The sequence below is a fragment of the Mesocricetus auratus genome, unplaced genomic scaffold (assembly GCF_017639785.1).
Source record: "Mesocricetus auratus isolate SY011 unplaced genomic scaffold, BCM_Maur_2.0 Super-Scaffold_100003, whole genome shotgun sequence".
Taxonomy (NCBI): Eukaryota; Metazoa; Chordata; class Mammalia; order Rodentia; family Cricetidae; genus Mesocricetus; species Mesocricetus auratus.
In genome coordinates, this window is record NW_024429188.1 from 16813188 (window position 1) to 16840807 (window position 27620).

At 39.0% G+C, this 27620-nt stretch overlaps 1 protein-coding gene across 1 annotated transcript in view; it reads right to left on the minus strand.

Annotated features, from left to right (window-relative positions):
• Nucleotides 1-26425, minus strand: part of Ace2 (angiotensin converting enzyme 2) — a 47064-nt gene extending 20639 nt beyond the window's left edge. Inside the window, exons 1-9 of the mRNA XM_005074209.3 lie at nt 26267-26425; nt 25130-25418; nt 13881-14039; nt 10644-10737; nt 9340-9483; nt 8008-8120; nt 6605-6710; nt 3700-3797; nt 461-630 (exon numbers count right to left, since the gene is read on the minus strand). Coding sequence (XP_005074266.1) covers nt 461-630; nt 3700-3797; nt 6605-6710; nt 8008-8120; nt 9340-9483; nt 10644-10737; nt 13881-14039; nt 25130-25315 — 1070 coding nt within the window. The 5' untranslated portion in view covers nt 25316-25418; nt 26267-26425. The remainder of the gene's footprint in view (nt 1-460; nt 631-3699; nt 3798-6604; nt 6711-8007; nt 8121-9339; nt 9484-10643; nt 10738-13880; nt 14040-25129; nt 25419-26266) is intronic.
• Between the last annotated feature and the right edge of the window lie 1195 nt (nt 26426-27620).

Below are 27620 nucleotides of genomic sequence, written 5' to 3' on the forward strand. Positions count from 1 at the left end.
CCCACAAAAGCCCTAGTCCAGGAATGGCCCATTCCCCTATCCCAATTCCTAATAAACCATTCTCCATGTCTCTTATGGCATGCACCATTTTCTCCCCTTTATTCCAATTTGGTATTCACTTGTCCTGTCTCACAAGAGTGAGGGACAGAGGGGAAGATCAACGTGTGAGTCATATGTTCATCTGTCACAGTTCTTAGCACCAAATCTTTCCTAGAAGGGGTGCCACCAACCCTGTGACTAGGAGACTCTAATGAACATGAAGATTTCCAAGTAAGGTACATTGTCTAGAAGTGCCATTGAGGACATGTGGATCTTCTTCTTTTCTTGAGTGAGACAAATGGATTCATGTGGACTACCAGCTTTAGTTTGCACATCCTTAAATCATAACCCCAAAGAAGAATCCTGCCTTCATTGTTTCCCGTTTAATATCTATCTGCACTGCAAGCATCAGTCCAAATACCTGAAGTCTCCTTTCCCCAGGTCCCAAGCTGTGGGGTGGCAGACCACTTTCCGATCATCTCCTGGGTCAGTCAGCATGGAGTTTTCCCAGAATCCTTGAGTCATATAAGGAAGGCCAACAGAAACAAAGAACTTCTCTGCCTCTTTAAATATCCTTTCTGCATTCCAGCCCTGGGGGAGGAAAAAAAGAACAATATTGAATCTCTGTACTATATTAGAAATTCTTCCTGTTGGACATATACATATACGTTGGCATAACTTTTCCAAGAGACAGCCGGGCTTTTGAATGTCTGTCATCTGCCTCCATAGTGCTGCCTCTAGGGAATTCACCTAGGAAATGATCAAAACTTGTGTCAAAGAGTGACACTGAGTAGGATTTTGTATAAGCCAAGAGGAAGGAGTTGTCAGAATGACTGAGCAATGAGACTTTGTAGGATGGAAAGTGTGCAGCCACTCAAACTATATACAAAGAAATCACATGGATATTATTAAATAGAATGAGAAAATAAGTGAAAAAATAAAATATTTAGTTGATATCAATCTTAATGAAGAAGATATACGAAAATAGTAACAACAGATTGAATTATATGTGGGATGATTGTTTGTTTTCTTTTGTTTTGTCCTTATTCTTGAGCTTTTGGTTTTGTGGACCCCATCCCACCCCCAGCCACCCCCTCCCACCCAGTGCTATGGATCCGGGGGCTTTACATATGTTAGACACTCTACCTTTAAGCTACATTCCCTGATCATTTTTCTTTATATTCCAACAAACAAAAATATAATAATTCACTTGCTGAAGACGATTAACTCAAGGTAGTAGTCATTGACTGAATTCCTTTGGAATCAAGACACATGTTAGGTTCGGTGAAAGAATGGAAAATATAGTAGGCATGAAGGCATAGGCCTTTGGAATCAAAAAACCAGATGTGGCCTAGAAGCCAACGAGTGTTTGAGCTTCACTATAGCATCTGAACTCTCAAAATGCTTTGAAACTATACAGAGACAGCCATAGGCATGTACTACCTGGCAAATTCTTTCATATCAATGTCTCAGGAGACAACTAAGCCTGCTGAGGCAATGAAGACCATATCAGGCAAACAAAAGTTGAGTATTTAATACATGGTGCCAAGAATCATTTTTAGTAACAGAAAATTTATTCTGATCTTGAGTACCAGTCATGTTTAGTGTTTCTCTTATGTCAACCCAAGCAATAAGAAACAGATTATGAACATATATTATTATTATTATCATCGTCATTATTAATATTATTGACTCTTAGAGGCTTAATGTCTAAAAATAGTTACAAAACAGTATGCAGTCTTTGAATTTGAATTCATATTTTACTGATACACAAGCACAGAAATGTAATACATGTTTCTAGGGTATAATGTGTGTTTTCATATACATGTATATTGTCTAATGTTTAAATTAGGATACATGTATCCGTTTTCTTATTTACCATTCTTTTATGGAGAAAATATTTAATTTCTTTCTTCAGGCTTATCAAAACTACAGTATGTCATCATTATCTACAGTCACTGTATTGTGCAATAGGACACCTAAATTATTATGGTTAACTGATGATAACTTAGTCTCACTCCTTCCTCTCTTTCCGGCTCCCCCTTTTCTCCCCTTCTCTTTTTCCCTCTTCCCCTTCTTCCCTCCCTGCCCACATTCCCCCACTTCCCTTCCTTGTCTTTCTTCCCACCCTTCCCCCTCCTTACATGTTTCAGCCTCTGGTGACCTCCCTTCAACCTTCAACTTCCATAGGACTAACTTTTGTACTCCCACGTATGAGTGAGGTCATGTGTACTTGTCTTTGTATGTCTGGCTTATTTCACTTAACATAACGCCCTCCAGTTCCATCTGTGCTCTCATGAATGACAGGAATTCATTCTTTTATGGCTGAAAAGCATTCCACTGGGCACAGGTGTCACATTTTCTTTATCTATTCATCCCCATATAGACACTGACTTTGTTTCCATTTCTTGAGCATCATGAATAGAATTCCAATAAACATAGGAATACAGTTGGCACTTGAACATACTCATTTCATTTCTTTTGGATATATACCCAGGAATGAGGTTGCTGGATTATATGGCAGTTGCATTTTCAATTTCCCAAAGAAGTAGCTGACTGCTTTTTCTAATGGCTGTACTAAGGTGCAATTCCAAGTCAGTGTGGTAGTGTTCTCTTTACTTCATCCTCACCAGCACTCAGTGGGTTGTTTTGGGGAGGGTTGTTGTTCGTTTGTTTGTTTTTTGTCTTTTTAAATAGCCACTTTTACTAGAGTGAAGTTATCTTACATTTTGGCTTTAAATTGCATTCATGATCATTAATAGCATTGAGCATTTTAATAGAATGATTAACCATTTATATGCCTTCTTTCAAGAAATGTCTATTGAGGAACAATGCTCATGTCTTAGGTTATATGGAATTGTGCTATTGTATTTCTTATACATTCTAGACACCAACTCTCATCACGTGTACATGTTTTAACTATTTTCTTGTCTTCTATATATTGTTTTTTCCTGTTGTTTCCTTTGCTGTGCAAAAGCTCTTTACTTTCCTATTTGTCTACTTTAGCTTTTGATCCCTGTGTTTTGGGGGGTCTTATTAAAAATTCCTTACCTATTCCAGTGTCTGGAATAATTTCCCCTGTTACATGGTCTTGGGTCTTACAACTAGATCTTTTGCCCATTTGAGTTGAGTTTTAGAACTGGTAAGGGACAAAGTTCCTATTTGGTTCTTCTACATGAGGGCATCTAATTTTCACAGCAATGAATAATTATGGGATATACTGTCCTTGCTCTAATGTATGGTCTTAGCACCTTTGTTGAAAGTTTGTTGGCTATGAATGTGTGAGTCTCTTCCTAGACTTTCTATTCTGCTCTAGTGGTCAGTGTGTCTATTTTTTAATGGTTCTGCTTTGTAGCGTGCTTTGAAGTGAGAGACTGTAATGTCTCTTGCTTTATTCTTTGGGTTCCACTTTATTGCTTGAATAAAAAAAACAAGTAATCTCAATTTTGATTGCCTATCAACAAGATAAATAAAGGCCCTGTTGTTGAAGGTGCTTGAGATCATTGACATTAAACTACTTTTTCATGAAAATACTTAGGAAATAAATTTAAGTTATCTTGGAACTTTACCAACATGATTTCACATACAGGATCAGAACAGAAAGATACATAAGTGAAAAATACAGTTGAAACGTCATGTTTTAAAACTTCTTTCTCCTACCTGATTCACCATTGCATCAGTAACATCTATGTTTGGTTTCTGTCCAAAGGGAACTGTCAAAGGGTACAGATTTGTCCAAAATCTACCCCACATGTCACCTATTTACAAAAAATACATTAATATTTGACAAAAGTAACAGATATACAGATCCAATCTTACATAGTATGTGAGGTTGACTGGGCAAGGTAGCCACTCAGTATTTATTTATTTATTTATTTATTTATTTATTTATTTTTGGTTTTCCCAAGACAGTGTTTCTCTGTATTGTTTTGGAGGCTGTCCTGGAACTCACTCTGTAGACCAGGCTGGCCTCGAACTCACAGAAATCCGCCTGCCTCTGCCTCCCGAGTGCTGGGATTAAAGGCGTGTGCCACCAACACCCAGCATCCACTCAGTATTTCTAAACAGTCTAGATTCTGCATTCCCTTTTCACCACTCCCATTTCTCCTTTTGGTCCTTCTCTTATATTAACTTTGCAACATTTTCTTTATCACCTGTAAAAGACTAAGTGGGCAAGAGATTATGTAAAGCTTGTTAGGGAATCTTCACAGCTCCTATTATGAATTACTACTGGAAGGCACAATTAAAACTGGACATGGTGGTGCATGCTAGTAAGCTCAGGACTTGGGAGGTTAAGTGAGGAGGTTCTCAAGTTCAAGGCCAGCCTGAGTTGCACAGTAACTTCCAGTCCAGTCAGGACTACAAGGTGAGACCCTTTCTCTAGCAAAGCAGAACAAAGTAAAACATTTGGAACATTATATCTACTACACATTAGGTTTGCAAAAAACCACCATGAACTCAACAAAATACCACTTGTGAAACTGTTAGTAATGCCTAGTACAAATTCAAAAAAGATCATGTAGAATCATGACTCAAGAGTTTCTATTAACTGACAACTAAGTTTTACTTTTAATACCATAATAGCACACTTAACTAGGTAACTGAGAATCTCCAACAGTGTGAAGTTGGATTCAGGGTCATAAATACGAAAAGGGAAAATTGATCCAGAACCCTGGAACTGAAATTATGGGACAACACAATTATATGAAGAGTACTCCAGTGAACTCATTAACTAATAATAATAATAGTGTGTGTGTGCTTTGTGTGTGATGAGCATGGGAGTTCATGTGTCACAGCACATTTGGTGACAACCGTCAGTAGAGATTATCTCCTTTCATCATGGATTCCACAGGTCAAACGTAGATCACTAGGTTGACATGGTAAGCACTTTTACCTGCCATGCCATCTTGCCAGCCCTGGTGGATTTATTTTTTTTAAGATTGAATTTAATAGAGATAAAAGTGAAGTCTTGAGCCAGGCGTTGGCGGTGCATGCCTTTAATCCCAGCACTTGGAAGGCAGAGGCAGGCGGATCTCTGTGACTTCCAGGCCAGTCTGTTCTACAGAGCGAGTTCCAGGACAGCCTCCAAAACAATACAGAGAAACCCTGTCTCAAAAAGAGTAAAGTCCTGTAGTTAAATTTATAAGTATTTATCACAAAATAAAGTCTAGTACATAGTAAAAGACCAAAAGTGGCCTAAGAAGCAGCATGTCATGACTTCTAAACCAAGTAAGACTTTCAGTTGCTGGTAAAATGATAGTGTCTAGACCCCTTTGCGGTTGCACATCAGATATTGACATTACAATTCATAATTAGCAAAATTACAGTTATGGAATAGCAATTTTATGGTTGGGGTCACCACAACATGAGGAACTGTATTAAAGGGTGGCACCATTAGGAAGATTGAGAACCAGCATCATAGAGGAAAGCCATGCAAACCTCATTTGGAATATCTGTTCAGTTCTGAGTATGGTGGTTAAAGAGGGTCACAGATAAAGCACAACCAAAGGAAAAGAACTAGAGTACTGGGATCTTAAGGAGTGATTAAATATCTATGTAACACATTGAACTTGGAGAACGAAAAACAATTCATTCATGATAATATCCATAATAGTCACTAAACTGTGATGAAGATAGAATTATGTGCCAGGTAGTACTGTGTCTTATATGATAGTTGTTCACATATGTCTAGAAGGTCTTGTAAAATAAGAATTGACATATTTTGAGTAATGTTATACATGGAAATAAGAGTAATGAGTTGAAGGCACTAGAGAAGTGCTGGTTCAGTTCCATATAAAACAGAATGTTTATATAATTGGTACCAAGCAACATCTGCTTAAAAGGAAGAATGAACCTACCTTGGTAGGAAGAAAAAGCTCAGTACACCAGACAGGCTTAAGCAAACACAAAATTACTGAATAACGCCTTCCAGGGATATCATAGAGAAGATTTCTATGTTGCATTAAAGTTAAAGATTCCCAAAGTTCTTTTATTAACATTCTCTCTATGGAGAATACTAAGTGTGCATGGCAAGAAATTGTCAGGTATTTCTATTTTACTTGGCCTTGGAAGCTGGAGTAGGAGAGGATGATCATTCTATTCTCCTTGATTAATTACTCATGTGTGATTCCAAATAGAGTATTTCCAGCGAGATTTATTGGCACAGTCTAGCATGAACTTGTGAAGCTTTCCCTCAGGTAGTATCTTTATCCTAGAAATATTTCTCTCCTGCCACCTTCAGCCCACTGAGCTGCTTCACTCTGACCATATAATACTGAAATCCCAAGCTTAGTCAACTGACTTAAATAAACACATTTCCACCTACAATTCTGTCTCTACTCATCTTAAATAGAGAAGAGATTTTAAAGACTAGAATCATTTTAAATAAAATAGATTAGATAGAGAATGATTTTAAATGGACTCTGCTGAAAATCTGCTTTTTCAAATTTCTGTAATGATAGTAACATTATTTACAAACACTTTCATATGTATTAGATTGAGCCTCCCTCCAAAAGACACCTTTAGTCACAGACAAAGGGCACAAAGAGCCCCTGTAGTTCCTTACCAAGCAAATGAGCAGGGAGGCATCCAGTAGGACTGATGTAGGAAGGGTAGGTATTCATCAACTTTGTTCTCACATAGGCATGAAGTTGTTCATATAATGGTTTAATCTGAAAAGTCCAGGAAGAAAGTTTAACACCAAAAATACCCAACTTCAGTTTCCAATGCTCAACTCTAGAAATAAGAGTTTCTTCACACAGGACAACTTCTCCTTTCAGATACTCTGGAGAGCTTGAGAGCATTCCTTCTTCACAGATATTGACTCTGAATAGGCCCACTGAATAAATCAACATGAGCACTTGGAGGATTGCAAGGCCCCAGAAAAAAGCTGATGCCAAAAAAGTCATTTTTAAGATGCTATTGACTTCTTTTGTCCTATGACTCTTTCTAGAAAGAAGGACAGAGGGGGAGGGAGGGAGAGAGAGAGAGAGAGAGAGAGAGAGAGAGAGAGAGAGAGAGAGAGAGAGAGAGAGAGAGAGAGAGAGAGAGAGAGAGAGCATGAGAGGAAGGAACGAAAAAATAAAGAAAAAAGAAAAGAAAAACTTCCTTGGTCAAAGACTGATGAAATAATAGCTTCAAGAGTTCTGAAGAAAGAAGAAAAAGCTATGGTCTTTCTGCTAAAAATAAATAAAGGAAGGAAGGAAGGAAGGAAGGAAGGAAGGAAGGAAGGAAGGAAGGAAGGAAGGAAGGAAGACTAGGCTGCCTTCAGGAAGCTCGTGATCGATCGGAATGACCTTTCCTTCTTACAGTCTTCCTTCCTATTGGTAATCACAGGTCAGTGAGTGAAAGAGAGGAAAGCGGTGCAGTTCTGTTTGTCTGGAGGAGCTGCTCAGAGTTTTCTCAAAAAATACTTTCCAAGGACTGAAGATGTAGCTCAGTTAGTAGAGTGCTTGCCAAGAATGCACCAAAGCTCTGAGTTCAATCCCCAGCCCTGCAGAAACCTGGCATGGTGATACACAGCTGTCATCCTAACTCAGGAGGTGAAAGAAGAAGGGATCAGGAGCTCATGATCATGCTTAACTTCACTGCAACTAAGAGGCCAGCCTGGGATTCGTGAAACCATGTTTTAAAAAAGAAATCTTTACAAACTCTGATACTCTAGAATTCTGTGAGAGCTGGGAACAGCCAATCTGCATGTCAAAAATAATAGCTCTTGCTTAGCACGATGGCACATGCCTTTAAACCCAGCATTTCGGAGGCAGAAGCAGGTAGATCTCTGTGAGTTCGAGGCCAGCCTGATCCACATAGTGAGTTCAAGGACAGCCAGAACTATGCAGTGAGTTTCTGGACAGCCAGGGCTATCCAGAAAACACAAAACAAAAGAAAAGAAGACTTAAAAACAACAGTCCTTTGGCTATTGGTGATTGTGGCCCCTTCTTGTTTATTGCCCTGCTGTTCATCTGTTACCTCTTTGAAGGTACGTTCCACATCTTCAATCAACTGGTTGCCATTATAGTTGTAGCCATCTGCTCCCTCTGCTTCATAATCCCCTCGCCAGTAATCCCCATAGTCTTCATAATCTGTTGTGTTTTTTAAAGGAAAAGAGGGGAGCGTTAAGGAAATAAAAAGAGGGAAATACAGTTTACCTAGATTAGTCTTGATGGGAGAGTAATAAAAAAAGATATTAAGGATTATGACATTTTTGTTGCTCTTCTAGATGTCAACTCAAAAGCATGCAAATGGAAGACAAGACTTGCTAATTCCATTAAGCAGTTGTTCCTCGGGAGTTTAAATAGATTGACTGGTTTAATAAGCTCAGAAACCATGTGATATTGTGACCACTCTAAATGGTGCTTTTTAAATATAGTCGATTAATTCCTTGAAAATTTCACACAACCTATTTCATCATATCCATCCCCCACTCCTTTCTCTAACTGGTCCCAGATCCAAGGCTCAGAAACCACTTCCGAAGAGTAGGCTGAAATACATTTTAAGAGGCAGAGGTCAGATAGGACTGGAGTGAAACCATGATTTCTGGACATGACAGTACTGTTCTCATGCATTCACAGCCACTATGGTTGTCTGCAAAAGACCCGTATAACCTCTGGTTTTTATAAATAAAACTTAGTGTGTATCTTTTAGGTCACACAGCATGATGTTATGTTACATATGTGGCAAATTGTTTATAGGGACACAAGTTAACATTTCACATAGCTACCCTTTATTTTTTTTTTTTTTGCCTTGACAAGAGCAATGATAATGTGTTCATTTTGTAAAAGTCATAAATGCTTTAGGTTATTTTTCACTGTAGTCCTCTTATTGTACATGTGATCTTTAACCTTGTTAATCCGAAGTGTTAGGTCTAAAGCTCCCCCCACCCATGGCAGTGCTGGTGACACTGTCCTAAACAGAAGGACTTTAGCCAGGTAAACAGAAGGACTGTTACCAAGTAAACAAGACTGAAAACAGTTTCTGTTTACCAGAAAATCAGATCTCCTTAGATACCACTGAGGGTCTTAGACCTCTATGAATAATTAATAATTCCTAAGCCCTAGATAATTCATTTGAGATCACATAGTTGAATCTCATCCAAAAGCTCTTTAAACGATAGAGTTTCAGTGCACCTTTTTAAATGTCCCAGTGGCTCCTTGAGACCAATAACCTGAACCTTTAAGTAAATGATTGTTAATTTAGGGGCATCCAAACATTACAGGGCAAGCTCAGTGCTAAATGAGAAATACTACTATAACACCCTCCCCCATGGAAAGCAGAAGGACTTAGGCAAAGCAGGGAACTTACTGTTTGCTCTTGCCATCTCATTTTTCAGGACCACATACTCTTCATATAATGGCCTCAGCTGCTTGCCGACCTCAGCTCTCCAGCCTTCCCAAGCCCAGAGCCTCTCATTGTAGTCTGTACTTGTAGCCATTATGTCATCCAAACCTGTCGTCCCAAAGGAAAATAAACATGAATGCAAAGTGTTTGTATTTATAATACAAATAACTTGTGTTTACATATATAGAGACTTTAAGGAATTAAAAGGTTGGCAGACATCCAGGTCATTAAACAAAATGTCATGGTTAGTATCTTTGTACTTATTATTAGATCCAAATGCATATCTGCAGAGGGGGGGAAATGCAATTTCATTTTTTTAAGTTAAAAGTGTGTCTCTGACGGGCTGTAGATACGTCTCAGAGAACAAGAGTGATGGCTCACAAACAGGAGGACCTGAGTCTAAATCCCCAGAACTGAGTAAAAAAGCTGAGTGTTGAAGGAGGTTGGCGAGGGTCTGTGGAAGGTATAAAGGGAGGAAAGAAAAAAGAAATGTTGTAATTGAACTACAATCTCAAAAATAAACACACAACCCCAGTGCTGCGAGGGACAGAGGCAGAAGGATTGCTGGGACTTGCTGGCTGCCAGTTTGGCTCCAGGCTCAGTGAGAGCTTGTCTCATGGGAATAAAGCAGAAAATAATAGAGCAAGACACCCAACATCTTCCTCTGACCTCTAAAAGTACATGGGCATACATATCTGCACACACACCTACACTATGTATAATACATGCATTCACACATACATAAAATTAAAATAAGTACACATCTTTTTAAAAGGAGAATCTGTGAACTGAAACACTTTAGAATGGTATCAACTTTTGATTATCCATCTGAAGAACACTGTGTCATTGTCAAAGATCTATCTCAGACTGAAGAAATGACTCAGCCCAGAAAACGTTTTTGTACAAGCATGAGGGCCTGAGTTCGATTCCAAGAATTCACATTAAAAGTCAGGTGTGGTGGTATACACTTCTAATTCCAGCCCTGAGGAAACACAGACCTAAAGATCCCTTGGGCTTGCTGACAAACCACACTATCCACTTGGTGAGTTCCAATCCAGGGAGAGACGCTGTCTCAAAGAAAACTGTTAATGGTTACTGAGGAATGACACTTGAGGTTGTCCTCTGACCTCTACAACCATGTGCACTTGTGCATACATGCATACCTGCACACACATGAATATATATCACACATTAAAAACTCTATCTCATTCTTATAATTTGGAAGAAAATATAAATTTTATAACTACTACTGTAAACAAATAACCTACCTGGTTCAAGTAATAAGCATTCTTGTGGATTCTTTGGGTTGCAAACTTTTCCAGTACTGTAAATGGTGCTCATGGTGTTCAGAATTGTGTTCAACTGCAAATCAAACATAATAAATAGTGATATGCGCCGGGTGGTGGTGGCGCATGCCTTTAATCCCAGCACTCGGGAGGCAGAGACAGGCGGATCTCTGTGAGTTCGAGGCCGGGCTGAACCTACAGCCTCCAAAACAATACAGAGAAACCCTGTCTCATAAAACCAAAAAAAATAGTGATATGCATAGAAATGTACTATAATGGATGATAGCATAAAGATATCAATTTGGTCATGGACTTTTTTCACTTTTACTTAAAATAGATTATTTTCTCATACAATCTATCCTCATTATAGTTTCCTGTCCCTCTACTCCTTCCAGTTTCTCCCCACTTCTCTAGATTCACTCCCTTTCTGTCTCTCACTATAAAAGAACAGGCTTCTGAGCAACAACAAGCAAAGAAGACAGAATAAAATATAATATGATGAAGCAGAAACTATTGTATCAAAGTTGGACATGGCAACCCAACAAGAGGAAAAGAGTCCCAAGTGCAGGCACATGAATCAGAGATCCATTCGTTCTCACACCCAGAAGTCCCATAAAAATACTAAGCTAAAAGCTGATATATACACAGAGGACCTGCTGCAGACCCATGTTGACCCTGTTTTTGCTGCTTTAATTTCTGTGCTCATGAGTTCACATGGTCAAAGGATTTTTAAATACCTCAAAAATATAGCAACTCAAGTCTTCTTTGCCAAGCATGCTCCTATGTATAGAGAACAAATAGCTTATGTAATTGTCTGTGCTGTCAACTAGCACAGAATCTTGAGAACTTGAGATAAATACTTATAGATTAACTAAAATAAAAATGTCTTCCAAAACTCCCAGGCACATTTCTCACGCACGCATAAAGATTGTGCTTCTGTTTCCTTTTAGCATTCCACTATTACGATTCCACTACGTCTTGTGTTCTGATAATTCTGAACCAAGCAAGTTCCTGACCTTCAAAGTCCCCCAAGTCATGGAATAAGATGGTCATGAAATGGGTCTCAACATAAGGGAGTGGCAGGAACTGGAACTGTCACCAGAAAGTGATGTGGCAGTGTGAGCTAAGGAGTTAGGCAGGGTAGAATACGGGAGACTTGTAACCTGGAGATTCAGAAATGGCTTCATAGAGGTAGAGTTGCATGTTCCAGAAGTAGAAATTTGTCAGGTAAAGGAAAAGAGAAGGCAGACCCTAAGGTGTGAAAGGCAAGTCATTTTTAACAAGTGGTGAGATTATTAGGACTCCAGTGACAGTGCTCACTGAAGGGAATGGAGGCCACGAGAATGGAGAGATACCTGGGATCCAGATCACAAGGGGCTATCTATGCCCCAATAAAGAATTTAAACTTTACCCTGTAGGTACAAGGAAGTGAAGATTCTGGATAAAGCCGAGCTGCTCAAGGGCACCAGTAGGTGCAAGTCAGCAAAAGGTTTATTTCCACTCCAAGATAAATACAGGAATGGAAAGAATAAACTTCTATAGGACTTTTGTAAAACTCAATAGACCCATTATATCTAAGCAGGAAACCACGAGTTGATTCATAGTGGGTTGGAAACACAGGAAGAAAAGAGAAAGAAATGAAAGAGGCCGGGCGGTGATAGTGTGTGCCTTTAATCCCAGCACTCGGGAGGCAGAGGCAGGCGGATCTCTGTGAGTTCAAGGCCAGCCTGGTCTACAAGAGCTAGTTCCAGAACAGCCTCCAAAGCCACAGAGAAACCCTGCCTTGAAAAACAAAAACAAAAAACAAACAAACAAACAAAAAAAGAAATGAAAGAGAAGGAGGGAAGAAAGGAAAGAGAAAAGAAGGGATTACTGATTCTTTCACACCATTCATTAAAATGCTAGATTTCTCCTAACACTGTCATGTATTATTCTTTTACTCTGCTACAAACTCTTTGTCTTGAAAACATGAGCTAAAGCCCATGCTTAAAATTTCCACAAGATCCCATAGTCCAAGGCGATACATCCACCTTAGCACAAAATCCCTCATGGTCTCTTTCTCTGTTATTTCAACTTCCCCTCCCTTCTCTCCATGCATCCTGAACTCTCCTCTGTTCTCACACAATTAAAGCTCTTACTTGCACTTTAGTGGTTTTCAATCCTGGCTATGCAATGTAATTATTTGGAGCTCTTTTAAAATGAAAATGTCTAAGATCCATATAGACTACAGTAGGCTGTCTACATTCAGATGGGCAAGATTTCTCATGGAGTCTTTGTTTAAAAAACAGAGAAACACAGACAAGACAAGATAAGGTAGATTAATAACTTAGTGGAATAATTAAATCCAAGGAATGTAGAATAACAAATATCAACTTGTAGGAACAAATCCCATATGGCTTTATCTCTGTTCTTATCATGAGCTTTTATTTTTATAAATGCAGATTAAGACATACATAGTTCCAGAGGACAAGCAACTGAGAAAGGAAACTTTGATGTGAAAGAACTGCATGTTTTAGATAAAAATATTTCAATAGGCTAGAGCAGGGGTCTTCTGTGTGTTTTCATAAAGCTTTGTTGGAAGACAGCCATCTCCATTCATCTATGTATTATCTATGGCTGACTTCCTGCTCTGATGGCAGAACTGACTTGTTGTGACACAGACAATATGGCCTGCAAAACCTAAGATATTTATTTTATGTCTTTTTACAGCTTGCTTTCAAGTTTGCTGGCCCCTGAACTAGGGGCATGGAATGAGAGATGGTATTTTAACTGGGTAAATGTAAGAATTCTTGAAATCATCTCAGCATTGAATGTTTTTTAATGTGTCGTTTTTTTTTACAGCTATTTTGACACAAAAGATTGGGGGCTTTATCAAGAGTGAGGCTGATATGAACTAACCAAGGCATTCAGAAATAAGAAAAACCAAACAAAAAAGAACATTGCTCTAGTATAGTCCTAGACTGGCTCAGTCAGTGCAGAACACAGTGTGCAAAATGTCATATACCTGTTCACTTCTGTGCTGATCAGAACCCAAGTGTTGTCTTTCACCCTCAAGAAGATTTTAATTTGGATCATAAGTTTTATAGTAACCCTACCTAGACACAGAGCTGGTATTACTATCTTTGCAGGTAAGGAACTCATCCATGTAAGCTGTAAGTATGTATTTCTTCTCACACATTTCAACTCTTGAGAGCAAAACTAGCATGTTCACAAACACACCTGTTTGTTCTTGTCCGCTGAGAGAGCCGAAGACCCACTCTGCTGAAGGGCCTGCAGTTGACGCTTGATGGTAAGATTCTGAACTTCTTGTAGTGAGTAATTTTTGGCAAGCTTAGACTGCTCTTCATAAAAGGCAGACCATTTGGCAGCAGCCTCATTCTGAAAAATAAATAAAATAAAGTTAGACAGAAGATATAGTCCAAAGAACATCTGGTGAAACATCTACTACTTCCTGCGTGGCTTAGTCCCTTACTTTGCTAAGGGTCAAGGTTTAGGTTAAAAGTAATCAGGCCACTCTTGGGCCACTTTCTTTCTGGCCCAGTGCCTAGTTTTCCCAAGGGTCCTGTCCCAAGAACTGGAAGTAAATTCTCACAGATAATTCACACTGTGAGGCCCTGGAACTTATGGCCTTGGTGCTATGACGTGGGAAAGTTGGCTAAAGATTCAGGGATGAATGGTCTAAAAGGAGAACCTTGCAGATCTCAGAGTAGACAGACACAATGGGAACACAGTCCCTTGTGACCACCGGAACCATGAGAAATGAGAACCAGATCAAAGAGAGCTCCTGGGTGCCCTGGTTTAGTGCAGGGATTTTGGCCTTACATTGGGATCTCAAAGGAAGGCTTCCTGGAGCAGGGCCATTTTTGGTAGGGTGACGATTTTCTGACAGCAACAGAAGTCACCAAACAGGTGATGATGATTCTGGGATCCCCCTGCCTCCCTGCAGCAGCCCCATCTTGACAATAAGCAGGATGGACTTCTCTAACACAGTCTCTCAATGCACAGCGTCACTTCCATTTGTCAAAGAATAAAAGGAACAACTGCTTTCTATGGGAGACTGCTTTGGAGCACACAAAGAGGTGGCATGTGGGCTCCACTCCTGGAGTCAGACACTTCTGGCAAGCTGTGTGATTTTGGGCAAATAATCTTTCACATGATTAAGCAATTCTAGTGGTGTGATTGTGACTAAAGGATTCTTGTAAGGATGACAGCAGTTAACACATATAAAGTGTTCCCAGAGTGCTTGACACATCCTAAGCATTTAATAAATGCTATTTTATTGTGCATAGAGAAAAAATCCTCATTCTTAAGTTGTTTAGGGTTGTATAAGATGAGTAGGATATATATCAAGAATGATTTCTCAGTGAAACACAAGTCTATAATAAAATTTGAACCAATCCATTTCTGTAATAAGAAGGTAAAAATCAAATAGGGGTTCAAATTTATTCAAGTATTCTTAGAGGAGATAAGACTTAAGCAGCCATGAAGGAGGTGGAGGTGGATAGCTGTAGAATGATTTGAAAAACCATTTGGCTCCTTTTGAGTTTTTTTTTAAGTCCTATGTGATGGAAAATCATTGTGTCACTATTTTTATCTATTAACCACAGCAAGGTATTGGAGCTGGCAGTCAACCCATCATTCTGACTAACATCCTGCAGAAAACTGAGAACCTCACTTCAGCAGTGTGCAAAGATCTTAATGTCAGCCCTAGCCACACCTAGCTTGGCAGTGAGATTGGATCCACAAGTTCTAGACAGAACCTTCAATGCATCCTGATGAGACCTAGAAAGAGAAGAAACATATCTGCACTCCTGGCCCACAAAAACTGTAGAACAAGTGTGTGTGTGTGTGTGTGTGTGTGTGTGTGTGTGTGTGTGTGTGTTACACATTATGAGACTTAAAAGTTCTTTTAACTTGACTTGCATTTTGCCTCCTGAATAATGCTCTTTCCCAAGCTATTCTTTTACATTTTATTTCACAGTTTTTTCCATATCCTCCCTCTAAGGCTCCTGAGCCTAAATAAAATAGACAACATAGCTGTTATGCAGACTCAAAGGCAGTTCATATACAATTACTCAATTGCTTAGACAGTGGCTGCTGGCTACATGCAAATTATGGACCTGACTGATGTATGAAGCAAAGCTTAGACAGCAGCTTATATAGCTCCTCATCTTCAAGGAGTAAGCTGGGATGAATTAAATAGCTTTACACACACCCTCTGTACAAAAGCAGAGAAGAAAAAACTGAAACAGCCAAGTTTTCTATAGACACCCACAGGGGTTTGGGGACAAGACACGTTTTTGGAACAACCAGAGGACATTCACTCTCTGACTTCCATCTAAAACTGTAATGAATACTGTATTTATATTCCATGAGACTTCCTTGCAGTTACAAGGACTACAAGTATAAACCACTAAATTCTGCTTTTAAATGTTCAAAAACATAGTCTGTGTAAATTAAATCTGATAATTTCTTTCTGGTTTTAAATGTCTGCATGTGAGCTTTTGCCTTAGGACATAGATCTAGTGTTCCCATACCCAAATTGTGTCACTTTTATTTAGGCAATAATTTTATCAAATAGCACATATTTTCTTTTGTGTGAACCTAGATCTTTCTCTAGCTCCTTCTCTCTTTCTCTCTTTAGCTACCCTCCCCCCACCCCGTGTGTGTGTGTGTGTGTGTGTGTGTGTGTGTGTGTGTGTGTAAAGGAGACCATGGCAGGGGAGAAAAATCCATGTTAAGAGAAGTGAAAAGAAAAGAGGAAAGAGACATAAAAGCAGAAGAAGGCCCTCTGCAGGGAAGACAGAGTCAAGCAAGAGAACAGTATAGGAGAGTGGGCATTGAATATGAACAAAGTGTGCATGGAAAAATGCTACCTTGTATGCTATCATTTAAAAATTAATTTAAAAGATAGTGAAGTAAAAACCCACCATATTCTGGAGTGAAGAAAAAGAATCTAGTTAGCCAGGTTATTAATATAAGTATATAGAATTAGTACTATATAAACTTCTTATTTCCTAGGCAAGTCTTTATGACCTATATTTATTTATTTTCAAAATTATAAATCAGTGCTTCATCCTTTAATCAGGGCTGATAAATTATAGCCCTTGGGCCAAGCTCAGGTATCACCTGTTCTTTCTTCAATAAAGTTTAATTGGTAAGCCACCCATCCATTTCTGCCATACTGTCTATGGCTGCTTTCTCTGCACAACTGTGAGGCTGGGTGCTTATGAAGAAACTGTAAGGCCCAAGAGGCCAAGAAGATTCACTGCTGGACCATTTACTAAAAAGAGTGTTGATCCCTGCTTTTGATGAAGAACTATCATAATTTTTGAGGCCTATGAAGCATTTATATGCTATAATATAACACAGAAAAATTGTGAGGCACAGACAAGACGAGTTTCTTCTTCTGATAAGTTGCTTGAGATATAAAGCACTGCTATCTTATTTTCTATTTTTCTAGAGCTCACCGATGGAGCTAGACTATTGGCAACCTTTCAACCCTACACCTGTGGAAGTCCTCTGAAGACAAGAAATGAAAAGCTGAAGAGAACCTTAGCTCTGGGACCTTGCAGTCCAGCAATCTCCAAGGAAAAGTTCCACCCTCAAGCCCCATATGCTGGGCTGCTTTCCAGATATGGCCCTCAAAGCCATGTCAGGCTCTGACAACAAAGCTACCCTGGTTACCTTTTAAACATACCCAGAGACTTGCAGCATTAAAAATAAATATGTTATTCACCGGAGTAAGTAACACATGTTATATGAATCCTGTCATGCCATTCTAGAACTCCAAAACTTTTCTACATTTTGTACAAAAGAGTTGACATTTTAAGTTTCTGAACATTTGAAAACTTTGTTTTTTTACTTTTATGTTTTTGGTTATTTGTTGTAGCTGCTGTTTTGTTTCATTTTGTTTTTCAATACAGTCTTTCTCTGTGTAGCCCTAGCTGTCCTGGAGCTCGATTTGTAGACCAGCCTGGCTTCGAACTCAAAGAGATCCGCCTGCCACAGCCTCCTGAGTGCTGGGATTAAAGGTGTGTGCCACCACCACCAGGCTTGTTTTGTTTGTTTGTTTTACTTTTTTCTTCTGGGGGAAAAAGTACTCAGCCCTGATTTCTAGTTTTCTTGTGTCTCAATGATGCTTCACTGACTCTTGTTCTCACATACAGGTATTATATGTGTCATGAAGCATGGTGTGGAACCATTAGAGACAAGGATTAAGTCAACATTCTTTGCTGAGATGGAGACTAACAGTTTATTTAGCATTGTCAGGCTCTGAATTACCCTGAAGACAGGAATAGGAAACAAAAATGGGTATTCCCAGAGATCCCCTAGGACCTAGCCGAAAACCTGAAGGACCCTAGACATCACCAAGAGAATAAGCATTGGCCTCCTACTCTCTCTAAATAACTTCTGATTAAAACAACAACAAAAAACAAGAAAGAGTTGCAAAGCAATCTTCAAAACTCTCTTCAGGGACATGGACAGGAGTAAGGGGGCAGTTGTTATAGTTACTGCTAAATTTTGGACTCCTCTTGCTCTCTCTAAGATTAAAATGATCCAGAGACATTCTATGCTACTGCAGAGCTTCTCATCTTGTTATTAAAAACCAAGCATGCCCGTTTTGAAAGTGTTGCTAGGAGGTCCCTGTTTCTCCCTAAAACGCCAGGTCTTTGTGTGCAGGAAGGTCAGGATTGAGTTGAATTAACTAATAAAGGGGAGTTTTAAGGGCTGAGGAGATGGCTTAGAAAGCAAAGTGCTTGCCATGCAAACATCAGGACCCGACTTTATTCTCCAGAACCCGTTAAAAAGACAGACCTAGGCTAGGGTGGGTAGTGCACACCTTTAATACCAGCACTCAGGAGGCAGAGACAGAGGAATCTCTGTGAGTTCAAGGCCAACCTCTCCAACAAAGCAAGTTCCAGGAAAGCCAGAGCTGTTACACAGAGAAACTCTGTCTCTAAAGAAAACAAACAAACAAACAAACAAAACAACAACAAAAGACCCTGTCTGAAAAATAAGGTGGATATATGTGGAGAATGAAAACTTTGGCTCTATGGCAACACGCACGCATGCACTCATACCTATACCTGTGCCTTTGTGGAAGCTTTACAAAGAATCTTATTTCAAAAATTAAACCACTTTAAACTACAAAGAAAGTGTCATGCCAAAAAAGTAGTGTCATTTTACGGAGCAATTAGTTATCCTTTAACTGCTGGATACTGAATCTATATTTCCTGAAGTAAAGATGTGTTGTGCAACATATTACAAGAGCTTGTGATTAATTTTCGCTGAATTTCTGAACTACCCACAAACTTCTGCTTTTAAAACAAATGCTTTTTTAATATTCACTTCTAAACTAACCTATTAATGCAGAGGCATGGATGCAAACAGAAAAATCATCTTTCCTGGGAAACATTTCCAATTGTCCAGACAGTGCTGAAGTTTTCAGCTAGATATGTTAAGTAATGGTGACCTGAATGTAGTAGCTAAAATATGTGTGTCATGCTATGTCAATTAATTATTGTCTTGGTTAGTTTTTTGTTATTGTTGTTAACTTGATAGATGCTAGGGTCGTTTAGGAAGAAGGAACATCAACTGAGTAAATGAGTGCCCCCATTAGACTGGACTGTAGGCAAGTCTGTGAAGCATTTTCTGGATTAATGTTTGCTATGGAAGAGCCCAGTACAATGTGGGTGGTGTCTTCCCACCCTGAGTAGGTGGTCTTGGAGCATCTAAAAAAGAAACTTAGCAAGTCACCAGGAGCAAGCCAGTAAGCAGAATTCCTACATGGCTTCTGCTTCAGTTCCTGCTTCCAGTTCCTGTCCTGAGTTTTCCTACCCTGACTTCCACTGGTGGTTCCCTGGACAAGTGTGATGAAGGAAACCCTTTCTTCCCCAAGTTGCTTTTGGTCAGTGTTTTATCACAGCAACAGAAACCCTAATTAAGACACTTCGTGGACCCAATAACTCCTGGTGGAATTATATATGATTTTCTTGCCAGTTTTCATTCAAATCCATTAGGGAATAGGGCTATCTTTGCTTTTATTTCTTGAACAGAAATGACATAATCTTAAAAAGTCACATAAAAAGACCAGACTATGGATGGAATCAGTCATACATAACATAATGGCAGAGAAATGTAGGGAGCTTTAAAAGCCTGTTTTGAGCCAAGTTTTTCCTTATCCCTATTTTCTGGTTCCTGCCACATTCTAGGTAGGTAGCTTTTAGGGCATCATAGTTTGGGACCTTCTTTTATTTACAACATTATCTAAGTAACATCATACTATGCCAGGTCTGTAGGTTGGTAACCCCAACATCCTGACTCCTGAAAGTTACTTCAGGAGACAATATGAAAAGAGAAGGTGGCCCTCAGTAATGTCACCATGATAGGGAATGGACACACAAATGTCATACAATCTAATTTTTTGTTCTATATTAACTATCTATTGCAATAATACTATCTAAGAAACAGCCAAAAAGCCTCAATAGCATAAGTGTTTATTGTTTATGTGCCTAAAATAACTCAGAGTTGGCAGACACCTCTGCTGATCTTGGCTGGATTTGCATGCAACTCTGGAAGTTGGCTTCTGCTTGGGCAACTACTTAATAGCTGGCTAGTCTAAACATGTTCTCTTGGCAAAGACAAAGGTGCGAAGGACAAGCCCCATTGTTCAAGCCCATTAAGCTACTGTTGTCATCAGTCCTGCTTAACACAAATCGAGACAAAAGATGAAGGACACACTCACAGAACCTGCAGTGGGATGGCGCTGCAAAGTGGCATGATCTTAGACATTATTATGGGAAAGGATGAAGACCTGAGTCCATCAATGCAATTTGCCATACTTCCTTAACCAAAGGTGGAGCTGCTACCCACGCATTTGTTTAAACGCTTTGCAAACCTATTTAGACTTTTCGATGTCTCACATTTTTTAGATTAAAGTTTTACAGGTCTTATCAGCTTCACCACCTGTGGTGTAAGTAGAGCTTCTCTCTGTTTACTCTGAATTTATCTCGGTTGTGCTTCCAGCTGAATTGCCTTTCAGGTAGAAAATGATTGGGCCAATGCAATTGTCAACACTCTGTCCTTTCCTGTTCCAGGTCACACTTTTCCTTCAGTGAGGTTTCCGGCAGCTCCCAGCCCTCTCAGACTAATCTGACTAATCTTGGGGGAAGGGGAAGGGTCCCTCCCTCCCTTCCTTTTTTTCTTTACGTCTGAACACCAGCATTGTGCTAATCATTTTGGTAGTGGAAGTGTATTTAGTTAATGTCTTCAGGAGACAATCCAAAATGACTTTTAGGTCCTTTCTGATCTGAAACTATTTCCTATGGTTCATCAGCTCCCTGTAACTGCCAACTTACAGCCAACTTGGATTTTCCAGATCAGTTTCAATTCATGTAATTCCATAATATATGACAACTTCTGGTGATAAATGTTTTTGTTACAGTTAGGATTATTCTTATCAAATACTTAAGCATTAGTGATCTTCTAAAAAAACCTTCTTTGGGAATTTTATAAATACTTATTTTATGAGGGAACTTTTTTCAAAATTTGCAAAGTCTCCCTGAAGCAATAAATACATCACACTACTAAGAGCAGAAGAACCTAACGACCTCAAGGATATCAATGGTAATTTCAAGTATTTTATTGGTTTTCTGTTAAAACTCAGTTCCTGCTAAGCAAATGTTAAGCTCTGAAAATTCCAGAACTATTTATTTTCTCTATCTAAGAAGTTCATGTTTCATTAACTCCCCCCATAAGATAAACTAGACAATCAGATGGTCTCATTAAAGCAAACTCACAGTTTCTAACTCTGTATGTCAGTGCATTTCTAAGAATGAGTGTTGAACTATGATAAAACAGAGTAAGGTCTGTAGTATGGAAATTTATGGGAACACATTCTCCCCTTTGCCCAGGAAAGGCTTGCTGTGAAAATACACAGACAAAGGTTGATATTTCTTAATTCTTGACCTTGAATTCTCAACTGACAAGGCCAAGAAGCAGGCAAAGGAGGGAACATGATGGCTTTTTCCCAGAAACCTATTTCCCAGCAGCTGTTCTGTGAATCTCAGAAGATCCTCAGAAATGGAAGAATCTAGCTTCCTTCAAATCTGACCTTTGCAGGGCAATCTTTATTCAAAACCACCTGAGCTGAGCATGTGTCTCAGCGCTGAATACTTACCTGGCATGCACAAGGCTCCAGCTTAAATTTTCATACTACACATAAAAAAATCTAAAAATAAAACCTGCACGTTTGAGATACCAGTAACACAGTAGACTTTTCAAAATGCAAACCCAATGAATAATATTTTTTGATGAGGGCCAAACTAAATGCCTGGTACAGTATCAAATTACACACAAACACACACTCTTCATATATTTTCTAAATTCAGCATTCATTTATAGTATATACTATATTATTAATACCGTGATCATAATTGTATTCTGTTTAGAGCTGAGTCAAATGGGTCTGAAGGAAGTTAACACACTTACTCAATTAGATGGGAACAAATAGAGACCTACAGCCAAATATTACGCACAGAGTGAGAGACTTCCTAAAAGGGAAAAAAGGGAAGTCTCCAACAAATCCCCCATCACCCAGAGCTCAGGGAACTCTAAAGAAGAGGAGGCAGAAAAAGTGTAAGATCCAGAGGGAATGGAGAGGCTCGATGCACATATGAACTCACATAGTCTGTAACAACATGCTCAAGACCTGCATGGGGCTGCACCAAATGGGGTCCTAAAGCTGAAAGGAGAAGTGGACACAAGCCCCCATACCTAACCCAGAAGCCATCTCCAATTGATAATCACTGGCGAATGAAAATTTAATTTTCTCCAAGGAAGTTCACCGAGGAAACAAACTACTCTTAAGGGTAGGATTCATGCCCAGCGGTGGATGGTCAACAGAAAACAAACACAATGACATCTTTGCAGGATATCTGTCTCATAATGTCGTGTCAGGACTTTTCCTTTTTTTGCTTTGTTTTTTAATTTTATAATATTTTTATTTTACTTATATATATACATTTTCTTTCTCTCTCTCTCTCACACACACACACACACGCGCGTGCGCGCACGCACACAGGTTCTTTGCATACATATTGTAACTTCCAGTTTAGTGTTTTTGTGTGGGATCCCTGAGTGTGTGAACAAGTGGGTCTCTGGGGTTATATGTGTTTCTTGTGCCTTTTCTTGGGCTTTTTTCCTTCTGTTTGTTTGTTTTGTCCTAATCTGATATGTTAGTTTTTGTTTTATCTTATCATATTTCATTTTATTATTATCTTTTAGTAGTCTGTTTGTTTTCTAATGAGAGACAGAAAGGGAGTAGATCCAGATAGGAGAGGATATGTAGAGGGCCTGGGACGGGCTGTAACCAGAATATAGTATATGAGGAGAAAAATCTATTTTCAATAAGACACTTGATCGAGACCTTCAGCTTCTAAGATTCAAAGGAGGAACGGAACCCAGACTATTTGGCCCAAGTTCATACTTACTTATGTGCACTCATTGTCCGTATAGCACAGTGTATCTCAGGAACCTCATCTTAGAACTCCTGTGATACCTGTCCACTGCCTAGCCTATAAAGAGAATCTCTCCACATGAAACTAGGAGAGAATAGGAAGATGAACACAATTGCCTCCCTGTGCAGGTAAACCCACACCAGTTCACCTGAGGGCTTTGAAAAGCCCTTCTTCACCACTTCCTGGCAAAGGGAATACGGAGTTGCTTGTCATTTTTCTTTTGTTTAAATGTTCTTTTCCCCCCAAAGTATATACAGTTTTCTCCAGTTTAAAACATCTGATAATTTATAGTCTTCCATTTCTACTTTTTTGCTCTAATCAAACTGTATAATTAAAAAATGATGTTACCTTTTTTTGCACTGTGCCACTGAGTCAAACCCCAATACCATAATAATCTCAAAGATGCTTTCAACAAATATCGTTACATCACAGTCTATAATATGACTTCTGCATACGTAGGCCGTCAAAAGAAGGCCCTTCAAATATCCTAGCTCCCTCTTACACTAATAACAACAATGTCTTCCTTTTCTCCTAAGCCTATAAGCATCAAGTATCATTCTGATGTTTTTGTATACCTGATGAGCATATATGAGCATATTTTTAACAGGTGAATTAACTAAGATTTGGGCAGGAGGATGGCTGTTTTGTTAAGAGGGTGTACTTCCCTCGTAGAGGATGCAAGTTTGGTACCCAGCATCTATGCGTGGTGACATACAACAGCCTGTAACTTCAGCTCCTGGGGTATCCCACATCTCAGACTTCCATGAGCATCTGCACTCACATGCATGGTTTGAAAATACTAAAAATAAATCCTAAAACAAAAAGTAACTAAGATCTAGAACTCAAGTTCACCCAGCTAAAAAGTGGTGGGGCCAGGATTTGGATGTCAGTAGTCTAGCTCCAGGCTAGCCAGCTTTCAAGCATGTTGTTAGTCTCACCATGAACCATTCAGTTGAGAAAATCTACAGTACGGTTTGGCCACCTCCAACAAAAATCACATAAAAACTGAGAAAAATGTTACACTAAAGAGAACATGGGTAAGACCAAAATGTGAGATCAAATAAAAGCAACTCATTTGTAAACATTAGATTGTCAAAAATCTCCTTGAACTTTGGAAAAATAGCTTAGGATTCCAAAGGAGATAGTAATCCTCAGATTCACTCTGTTCTATGAATGGCAGTAATTTAAATACACATTTGAAAGGAATGAGGCTTCTAAGCTACAGTTTTGGAGGAAATCATTAGGGGACACAAAAAGTATTTTCTTAAATAGTTGTTCAATTTTCCACCACTTAAATATACTTAAAAGGCACTTCAGGATCTGTGAGAAAGAAATAACTCTAAGTCCTTGCACTTGTCAAGCAAAATATGCTGCTTTCCCAGAGTAGGCTGAGAGTTTTTAGGACTGGTTTAATTATAGCTTTTCTTCTGTGACCTTTGGAAATTCCTCAGAGCTCTGTGACAATGAAAGAAGGAATTCCCGAGTCTAGTTTCACCTAAGCCATGGTTACCTTAATTACTAAGCTGCTGCCTTCACTAAACCTCCACTTGCATTTTTTCAGTTAATATGTCATTTGTAGTTCTCAGATAGTCCTGTTGGCATTATAGGCTAAAGAAAATTATTGACTCAATAACTTAAAACATTTCCATGAATGCTTTGCATGCCAAGTATAATGAGAATAGTGATGGTAACTTTATCAAACGTTTCCACTCATCTCTGGAATTGTCTCTGGAATCTGGTCCGAGAATTCATTCATAACAATTTTCCAAATGAACTTTAAGGTCAATTGAATTTAGTCATGTGGAATAGTAGGATCAGAGATACAGAGGCAATCTTTTGACCTCACATTTCAGAGATTTCTATGATTTCCCTATCCAGTCTTATAAGCAGTAATTCTAATCTTTAATAAGCAATCAGTACCCCATAGGTAGCCTCAAAACAACTCACCATCTTTTGGGCATTCTCCTCAGTAATATTGGTGTTATAATTCCAAGAAGCAAGTGCACTTTGATAAGACAGGTCTTCAGCTTCCTGGTTAAACTTGTCTAAAAATGTCTTGGCCTGTTCCTCGATGATGGACTGAGCAGTAGTTACAGCAACAAGGCTGAGAAGGAGCCAGGAGGAGCTTGACATCTTTCCCCGTGCACCAAGATCCCATCCACTGAGCAACTTTCCCTAGAGTAAAATCTCTTCATGAGATTTTCTCTCTCATCAGCCTTTGAACTTGGGTTGGGCACTGAGAAGGGAAGACAAAAAAAAAGCAGAAGAAGAAACAGAAGAGAACAGTAAACAAGCTGCTGAACCAATATGAAGTTAATCCTGGAGAGGACAGATATGTAAACAGATTTTTTAGGATGATTTTTTTAAGTAAACTAAATAAAGACATGTTATTCATTAATCCTAGAAAACCTTAGCTCTGCTAACGTTTTATGACCAAATCAAAACTTGGACTTTCAGTTAATATATTCCTTAAAAGCTGTTAAAGATACACTGTGTGTTACTATGATTTTACAGTAACAAAAAAGAGGCTAGAATTAGAAACCATGGGAGACATATTGGAACTTGTAACTGTTTCTGACAATTCTATCAGTATGTTTTCCATCCTTTCTTTTTCTTGTTTTTAATTTATTTGTTTGTTTGTTTGTTTTTCAAGACAGGGTTTCTCTGTGTAGTCCTGCGTGTCCTGGAACTTACTCTGTAGACCAGGCTAGCCTGGAACTCAGAGAGATCCTCCTGCCTCTGCCTCCCACGTGCTAGGACTAAAGGCATGCACCACCGCTGCCCATCCCCATTCTTTCTTTTACTTACAAGAGAATGCTCACAAAATTCATTTCCTTGTTTAACTGTTCAACAGTTTTCTTTCCAAATAAGCAACTTTGCCTTTGCCTTTATGAGCTTTATTTAAGAATAATAATTTCTCTTCCAAATTTAAAAAATTATAAGACTATTCTCCACTATGCGGGGTTAATCCTCCCATTGTTGCTTTGGCAAAGTTTTGAGCTGTCATTTTCCATTTCTCAGGAGACATGTTAAACTCTAGTTCCATGGCTAACTTCATCAAGTACCTCTTTCCCTTTGGCTTACCTGCTTAAAACTTAGCTGAGATCACAAGGAAGTAATAATGTGGAATACATTATGAAATCCAAAGCATTTCCATGTCAAGTCCTGGGCATCAATAGGCATGGGATCATGGCAAAGTGAAGATCAAAGAGAATCTACTGGTTATCCTGTTGAAGTTCAGCAGCTGGCTCCGTGTCCTCATTCCCAGGGTGTAAGCATGGCATAGATAAAAGACAGGAGCCACTTTAAATGCCAGGGCTACTAGGCCTGCTTGATTGTGATTATGAAACCTTCACGTAGAGAAAACATTTCTCCACCCAGAAAAACAAGTCTTCCAGGTTTATACTAAATGGTAATAACCAAGCCTGAAAAATAATTCCACTACTTCACTTTATTCCAAACTTGGGCAGACAATTGTAGAATAAGAACAAACGCAATAATTGCTCCAAGTGTTTTGTGTTATAACATTTTATTTAAGCATCACAACCTACCTGTGGGCAAATATTTACATCACCATTTTATGGACTGTGAAATTGAACTTAAGTAGCTAAACCTCACTAGGTTAATAAGGGATGGAACTGGGCCATGAACCCAGGCTGTCTGGCTTTAGAGTACAGGCAGAGCTCAGTTGTATGCTGCAGTCTGAACAGGAATGGAGCCGTACATGGCTAAAGAAGAAGGACTTGTGTCTTTAGTGAAGATGGTGGATTTGGTTCCATTATATCGAATGTGAATCAAGATAAAGCAGGTGGCAAATTTCAACAATAACAAAAACATCAAAGAAAATGACGTGAGAGAAAAATTGGGTGCAGATGTGGCAGTAAGGCTCTTCCATACACAAGGAATCTGAAAATCTCACTGCTTCTCAGAGGCTTAAGGAGAAAAATAGGCAACACAACGGGGAGCAGCATGTGAGTCTCTGAAAAAGCTGAAAGGAATGTCTGTCTATTCAGATGACCTCCTGAATGAGATACTTGGAGTTAGAGGGGACATCCAGTTTACTGAGACAGAAAATAAAGATTCACACAGTCAAATAAAATGTAGAAAGCACAATGTAAAAGTCAATCTAAAAGTAGACGAACAAGAAAACGAAGAGGCAGGGAAATGCTAGAAGCCAAGAAACTCCAAGCAGTGGTGGAATTGTATGTAATGATGCTTTATAGAAACTGGCTTCTGATGGTCCACAGCAAGTACTCACCGAACCGCTGGGATTTTGGTTCACTCTTTATTGATAACATAATGGTGCTCTGTTACCTAGAAGTGTTGTCTCTGAGCCCGTTCTGAGAATAGAAAGAATCCTCTAGAGATGGAGGGCATGTGACCAGTAAAACAATTGGCCTCAAGGAACATATTATCTTTAAGGAAAGATTCTAACTTC